Source organism: Brachypodium distachyon, chromosome 3 (assembly GCF_000005505.3).
Source record: "Brachypodium distachyon strain Bd21 chromosome 3, Brachypodium_distachyon_v3.0, whole genome shotgun sequence".
In the NCBI taxonomy this organism is placed as follows: domain Eukaryota; kingdom Viridiplantae; phylum Streptophyta; class Magnoliopsida; order Poales; family Poaceae; genus Brachypodium; species Brachypodium distachyon.
In genome coordinates, this window is record NC_016133.3 from 4,900,983 (window position 1) to 4,909,221 (window position 8,239).

General features: G+C 45.6%; 1 protein-coding gene across 3 annotated transcripts; it reads right to left on the reverse strand.

Moving 5' to 3' along the window:
* Positions 1-4,686, reverse strand: LOC100833897 (protein FLX-like 2). Of its 3 annotated transcripts, none has more exons than XM_010235653.3 (5): positions 4,476-4,686; positions 3,720-4,315; positions 3,489-3,631; positions 3,271-3,374; positions 1-986 (listed from the first exon to the last, which is right to left on the reverse strand). In XM_010235653.3, exons 2-5 carry the CDS (start codon positions 4,301-4,303, stop codon positions 354-356), a joined length of 1,464 nt encoding a protein of 487 aa, XP_010233955.1. In that variant the 5' UTR covers positions 4,304-4,315; positions 4,476-4,686; the 3' UTR covers positions 1-353. The 3 variants fall into 3 exon arrangements, with proteins under 3 accessions (XP_010233955.1, XP_014756697.1, XP_010233953.1); XM_014901211.2 differs by having other exon boundaries at positions 3,720-4,332; XM_010235651.3 differs by having other exon boundaries at positions 3,720-4,386.
* Positions 4,687-8,239: the final 3,553 nt, after the last annotated feature.

The following is an 8,239-nucleotide window of genomic DNA, read 5'->3' on the forward strand; positions in this document are numbered from 1 at the left end:
TGACAATCAACGAATATCACTTCGAAACTCCAGAGTGTCAATTGAACAGTAAACACTAGTTACAGTACTGTTGCTTCTTGCCTACTAACCTTGAGGCATCACCATCTCATATAAAATGCTTGAAAACCATCACAAGTTCACAACACATGTTTATAGAAGCATCACCATGTCAGAAAAACAAATGATTGCACATATAATAATCTCTTGCAGATTGCAAGGAAGATTCGTCTCAGACCAGTAAAACCATAACGGTTTAGAACTCTCGTAGCTGCAGAAACGAAACTGAACTCTGGTGAAGTGGCATCATGTCTATCTTGCCCATAAGATCCCACCAAAGTACAGTTATCATCAACCTATTTTCGTCCATGAGGAGCTTGATAAGCACTCCCACTATTAGGTGCTGCTTGCACAGATCCATAGGCCTGAGGCTGTGCAGCCAACCCATAGGGCGATGTCCCCTGCGCTGGGGCAAAGTGTGCTGACGACTGTCCTAGTCCATAGGATGGTGGCATCTGTGTGTGTGTGTATGAAGACGGTGCCTGCGTTTGTCCATATGATGATAGCGCCTGGGATGAGCCGTGGGGCCGCGCTGTTGTTGCGGCATATGATGAAGATGGGACGACTTGCCCTGATGCATATGATGGTGGCACCTGTACAGATCCATAGGTGGGTGCAGCTGGTGCCCATGCATGTGAAGGTGGTGTTGCTTGACTTGACCCATAGTAACCGGCAGTACTCCCATGAGTAGTTGCAGCAGCTGCGTGAGCTCCAAGTGCAGGTGGTTTAGAAGCATCATATCCAGAAACTTTTAGAGGGTCATAACCAGTAGCACCCCTTGAGGCATCATGGGCTCCAGCTTTTGAAGAATTGAAGCTAGAAAGACGAGAAGTGTCATATGTGTTGACTCTTGATGGATCAAATCCAGACCGACCAGTTCCAGCTGGGCTTCCGCTTGAAGGATCTGCTATACCAGCATGCGTCCTAACCTGGATTGAAGTTTCAAATTCTACTGTTATTACTCCAGCAGTAAGTCAGAAAAGCTGAAAACAAACTTCATATTAGTATTTCTACAAAATATGAGTAGAATAATTATTGTCCGGTCCATTTTTGCACAGCACAATAGGCATCGATTAACTTCAAGCCGGGAAAATTAAGTCATCCATGGGCAAACCTGAAGTAGCCAGCTAGCTATTCCAGCTTTCATTTGCGTTATTCTGTACTCCCTCCTCACAAAATATAAGGACCATAGATTTTGTCCTAAGTCAAACTTTTATAAGTTTGAACAAGTTTATAGCAAAAAATCAACATAATCCTTATACTTTGGGAAGGATGGAGTATTTTCAATGTCGCCCAAGGAGCCAGGTCCTTGAGTCAACATCATATATGTTATGAAAAATTAATGTGATGGGTGTGTGCCTTGTTTGATTTACATGGAGTAGTTCAGTGAACTCGATGCCATACTTTCAAGTCTACTGTTTTCAAAAATATATAACCAGCTTAGTAAGAATAAGAGATCCTGAGTGCCTAAATAAATGCGACTCAATACTAATTATAGAATGAGACCTTAATAGTCCAAAAAATATGTACTCTCGTCCCATGAATTTGAACTAAAACAATGACAAGAATTATGGGAGGGAGTAGCTTTTGTGAAACATTGTGTTGGATTTGTAGTACTTGCTTATGATCATGAAAATGCAGTTATCAGCAATATGCTGTAAGAGGAACTAACATAAAAGTTCAACTTAGGGGGCCATGCCAAGTCAAGCCACTGCTAAAAATTCAATAAAGGAAGTATCTGAAAACTCCGAAATAATAATATGAAAAGGTGGCAATTGTATGAATGGAACGTATCAGGTGAAAACCTCTATTCAGTGAAAACTTGAAAAATTCCAATCATAGCCATTAGATCTCAAATGAACGGATCAAATAAAAGGTGGAACCTCTAATCACTTAAACACATTTTATGGAAAAACCCCTAGACTTCTAATCATGAGTCCCACTGCATGTTTTTTTTAATGAAATAAATTCAAACGATTACTGTCCATTTGAGATCTAATGGCTAGGATTTACCGTTTTCAAGTTTCCAGTGAATAGATGTTTTCACCTTATACGTTGCCTTGTATGAATAAAACAATACCGACAAACAGGTACAAAGCGGAAAAATAAATGCTTGAAACGGTGGAAGCTATGGTTAGCATAAGGTGAAATTTGAACTAATGGGGACGAAACCTTACGTTCTTTTGTCTAGTGGCTTATTGACCACCATAGCTGTAACAGTGTAACTTAAAACGGCGGACACATGCGTAAACATCACTACATTTTATTCTAATCTCTCACTGAGATATGTTCTCTCTGTTACATATTATAAGACAAATTTGAGCGAGGACAAGGATCGACGAGGTTATAGGGTATGTTTGGTTCTTGCCCATCTATGCCATACCAATTTTTACCAAGCATTGGCTAGCCAAAAAATTGTCAAGGATTTGTTGGCCCATGGTTGGCCAAAACATTAGCAAGATTCCACTGGCAACCAAAATTTTGGCAATCAACCAAGCAAAGACCAAAGTAGTATAGGCTGCCAAAATTTTGGGTAAGGTGAATTCATTAAGAACTAAACATACCATAAAACCAATGAAATAAGGGGCTGTTTGGATCGTGGCCAAATTGTGCCCTACCAAAAAAAATTCATGACCAAACAGTTGGTCTTTGTTTGGATGGTTGCCAATTTTATGCATGCCAATGCTTCTTTTGGCACTCTAGTTCATTTTTTCTTGCCAACGTTGGCCAAATCTTGGGCAAGCAAAACCATATGACTAAAAAATTGGCTAGCCAACTTTTGGTACGGCAAACCTAGGCTAAATTCAACACACCCTTGAACAGAAAATGGCCATCTATCCTTACTTAATACATTGGAACTATGGAAATACATGTAACAAGTGCAGGAGAAAGATGTAATAAATGTGGGCAAATAAGGAAAAACGTCAACACATTTGCACGGAAGCCTTATATTACGAAAATTAATTAGACGGAGAAAATAAATGTGCTAGGTAGCACTTGGTTATGTCATGCTGAGTTCAGCTTGATGAGGATTTGAGCCCAAGTCTAGTCTCGAGCTCGGGTCAATTGGGCTCAAATAGCTCGTTGAGCTCAAGCCTTTTTTAAATCCCTACTTGTATAGGACCCACAGAATCATCTAAATAATCATACTTGGAAAAACGACAAGTGTTCTAACTTGTGAGGTATCCTTTAGCACGAAGTAAAGATGCTCACCAGTGCACCTCCGTAGCTACCATCATAAGAAGTTTGCCCAACAGAATGACGGCTAGATGAAACACCATCATCCTGAGCAAAATTAGGGTTGTACAAAGCACCTCCTGCATATAAAAAATGTCTCATTGTAACCCAAAACGTTGCAACTACAAACAGTAGGCTTCTATTATATATCAATCTAAGCAGTAATAAAATGAAATAAACAGATAATGGCGTACCACTTTTGTCAACATTAGCTGTCTTTGCTAACTCAGAACGAAGCTTCTCTAACTCTGTAACCATGGAGTCGTAATTTTTCTTCATTACCTGCAGTGACTCGGCATGGTCCATCTTGAGTTTCCTTTCATACTCATATGTGGCCCTATGGTTTGGGGCATACAAAGTTGAGGTCAGTCGTATATTTAAGAGAAAGACGTGCTAGAGAACAACTGCAGCGCACATCAACACACCTGAGGTGCTGATATTCCTGCCTAGCAGCATCGCGCTCAGCCACAAGCGCCGGAAGCTGCTGTGCCTCAGCAAAGTTCCTTTGCAGATCCTTGCTCAGCTTCTGTGCATCTGCCACTAGATGCTGCCTCGCCGCCACAAGGTTCTGCGCCTCAGTGTGCGCCTGCTGCAGTTCTGCCTTCAGAGACTCGGAAGACTTCAGATCAGCCTCCATCTTCGCAGCCTTCTCGAGGAGTCCCCTCATCTCCTGCTCCTCCGCGGCCTTCGCCGCCTCCCCCTGTGCCTGCAACCTCTGCAGCTCCTGCTGCGCAGCGGCAAGATCCTTCCTCAGTGGCGCATGGCTCGTGGCGAGCCGTTCGTTCTCCACCGCCAGCTTCTGCATCTCCCCACACTGTGCGGCGAGCTTCTGCTCGAGGATCTCCGGCGGCGGCAGCATGTCGAATGGGAATGACCCCGGCCCTGGCGGCGGATGCATGCCCGGGCCGTACGGGTCACGAAGCATCATCCCGTGTGCCGGGCCCGGGCCGTGGCCCGGGAGCGGCCGGTGGTGGTGGTGGTAAGGAGGCATGCGCCCCTTGCTCTCCATGGCGAATCGCAGCTACAGCAACCGCCAATCTGCGATTAGCGATCAGCACATACGTACGAGACCCTAATTTGGGGCACTAAATCCTAGAAGGGTAAGGATACGGAACGGATTGTTAGGTACAAATCGAAGCAGCGAAAGTCAGGCGTCAGGGCGAGGAAGAGGAGAAGCACACCTCGCGGTGGTCGGCGGCGGCGGAGGCGCGTCGAGAGGAGGCGGGCCTGTTGTTTCACGACTCCTTTTTTCTAGGGTTTGGGAGAATGGGATTGGTTCATCCTCTTCGTTGCCAAGGGCGGCCGGTCAGGGGTCCGGTGACGACGGAGGGCTGAAGCTGGAACAACGGAATAATTTTGCAGGTTGCCCCTCCGGGCTTTCGGTGTTTCTACGCTCAGTTATTTCACTAATAACCTCTCTGGAAACATCTCAGATGCAAGTTAATACGAGGCTGTTTGGTTCATGTTAATTCTTGTCCTATCCTAACAATTCTTGCCAACAACTGGCCAGTCAAAATATTGGTTAGGAATTATTTGGACCAAAGTTGACCAAATATTTGGCAAAAGTTGTGAAAGGATTGTGGGATAGGCGGGCAAGATTTCTTTGGCTACTAATTTAATGGCAACAAACCAAATGAACTAAATGAAACCCCGCGCGTTGCTGCGGAAATATTTAAGATATTTGTGCAAATTGCTAGTTATTGAGTAAAAAGGTCTATGAGTTGTGTTGGGTCCAAATAAAAACCTTGCAAAATTAGAGATATATACAGTGGATTCTATGTTTTATGCTTGAAACCAATTCCATAGCATTGGCACAGGTGCAAGGAAGAATGCCACGATCTAAAATATGAAAAAAGAAATACTGATCTAAAATACGCCGATCTTAGAACAAAGTTTCCTTTCATTACCTAGATGCAGTACTTGATGACCTCTCGGTGTCTAATATATAACTGGCTATCCATATTCACCTTAGCCGGCATGCGTCTATTTTTTTATTTTATTTTGGGAATGGCTGCGTCTAATTAAGATGAGTATTGTAGCTCATCGTATTGACAACATGAAACTAAACACATTATGCCTTGATACATGGCTTAGTAGCATAGTCCAACACATGTAAGGGTAATTACTGCAAGGTCACTGCTAACGGTACATACAATGCAGAATTTATACAACATACATTAAGAATAATGCCGAGAGAACCTTAGGTTGCTGCTAATAGTACATACAATTTCATAACAACAATTATATCAAATTTTCAAATAAACTCAATGTTGTTCTGAGCAAATGTAAAACTCAGATTTTAATCTACACTAGCAGAGTGTTCGTGTGTTGCTACGGAATAATTTTTCTCGTGCGGGAGATCCGTTTCGTGTGGGGGCTGAGGAGGACGGGAGCTTGCACTCGTGTCGTGCGGGAGATCGATAGGAGGGGGCTTGCGCTGAGGATGGACGAAGACGAATGGCTTCAGGACCTGTTAGGTGGCATATTGGACGTAATTTTAGTGACGTGACGGCTTCAGGACCTGTTAGGTAGCATATTGGACGTAATTTCGGTGACGTGACGTACCGCGACGCCCGTACCATCACCACAAACTCCATTAATATATTGGTATAGATTTTAACTTTTCAATTGGTTCAGTTCAGCACACCGTTCTGGGGTTCTCCCTCTCGTATTCTCCCCGTTACCCAATTTCCCATACTCGTGGCTTACTTGAAACTCCATGGCTCCCGCTGACCGTTGGTTCCTCCTCAAGTGGTCACCTCCTCCTCCTTTCCCGCAGACCCGCCACCGCTGCCTCCTGCTGTGGCCCACGGCGCCGCTGCCGTCTGCAGTGATCGCTGCCGCAGACTGCTGCTCTTCCCATGGACGTCGTCGCCACCGTTGACTCCTCTTCTAGTAATGTTTGGTTCTGAGACGCATCGGTATTTTTTGGCAGGCTAGCTAGCAACGGCCTGCTCGTCGTGCTCGGGACGCGAGACGGGAGGAGGCGGACAGGGGCGTAACGGGAGGGGCACTAGAAGGAGGGCCGCAGGAGGGAGCGCCGCCGCAGTGGGAAGGGGTGGGATGGGGATGTCGCGATGTAGAGAAGTCGTTGGCGTTGTGCCGCGGGGACCAGGAAGCTCATCCGCGCCGCCGTGTGAGGAGGGGTCGATGGGCATGTCGCGTTGCAGGAAACTAAGGAAAGTCGTCGGCGCTGTGCCGCAGGGAGCTCGTCCGCGCCGTCGCGTGGGAAGGGATGGGCATGTCGCGTTGCAGGGAGCCAGGGACGTCGCCGGCGCTGTGCCACGGGGAGCTCGTCAGCGCGACTGGGAGAGACGCTGCCGCAGGGGTGCCGCGGACGGTTTGGATGCGGGAGGCTTTCTTTTTGCAGGGATTGACAACAACTAGCGAAACATTTTTTTTCTCGTGCAGGAGTGACATATCCCTCGTAATTTTGATGATAGACCTACCGCGACATCCGTACCATCACCACCAATATATTGGTATAGATATATTGGGTCACAACTCAAAACAGAGCAAAATCTGGAACAGAACTCCAAGCAAAGATGCAAAGCCATCATACATCACTAACTATTCGGTCACACCAATCAAAAACCTGAACAAAATTAAAGGCTTGAACCATTGGTAGAAAATAATAATTAAGATTTGAGTTCCTCTTGCAAGAAACATTCTTACCAAATCATAACTGCATTAACTCCTAGAATTGTACATGAGATCAGTAGCCTACAACATAGGCCTGCCAAAGAACGGCAATCAAGTACGGATAAATAGTGTAAAACTGTCCCTCGATGCATGGAATTGTAAGAGCCAAACTAATGCTATTTCTGTTTTACCGTGAATGGAGAAAAAGAACATGACCTCCCATCGTCCCTTAGGAAAGAAGGGATGGGAAACAGTAAGAGGCATAACCAAGCATCCCCCGTTTGGCCAGTCTGCTGCTGCTTTGAGAGACAGCATCGAGGATGCTCCTTGCAAAGAAAAAATAAATCCACACTGAGGAGATAGATCAGATGGGGCACATGCATATACGTAGAACTGGGAGGGGAAGAGTCTGGGAAAGCTACGAAAAGAGGAATTGGATGCGCCAATGCAACCTCAATCTTCTGGAAGTTCTTCACTATGGAGATGATGCGATCGGCGACCTCGTCCTAGTCGATGAACGGGTATGTTTCCCACCGCCACTGCCATTGCTGACTTGCAGGTGGTGCACCTGCCGCTGGCCGGCGAGACAGCTACGGCGAGAAGAGGTTGGACAGGGTCACAGGACAAATTCGGCGACCTTTGTCCTTGAGGCTTGAGCTCGCCCTTGCTGCCCACGCCATCACCCTTCTCCCACGGCAGTGCTCCAGTCCCGTATGCGGCTTTCTTCTCATATACCTCACTCGATCTGCATGAAAGTGTCGTGGGAAATTGTTGAGTCAGAATTGAGAAAGATAGAGGCAGAGGAAGTGAAACGTCCGGACGTTTATTGCTTGATTAGTTGCACAGTTTCCATTCCTTAATTAGTGGGACGGTTTCCATTCATTAATTAATTGACAATTAATTGGCTGCGTTCAGTATTGCTGCACAGGCCACAACGGTCGATGATGTTTTCTTCCCTGTTTGTGGGCTTCGAAGTCAGCCCAGGCAAAGCCCGTAGCGACGCGTTGAGCGCGATTTGCAGGAATTAGAAGATGAGATGCTAACGTGGATAGGCTGCATGTGCGGCTTGCTAAATTAATTGTACTTAGTGGGTTTCAACTTTATAGAATTTATAGATACCAAGTTTTGCATTGGCTGCCAAAATTTTGGCAAGGCAAGTTTGGACACAAACCAAACATGCCCTATCTCTTTTCTCTAAAGGCGGAGGATTGATGTCCTTTCCATGCCTCAACGTGTCCCTATCTCTACTGTTGGTGGGCCCTCATCTCTAATGTTCGATAGTTCTTTCTTCTTTCTCGATCCG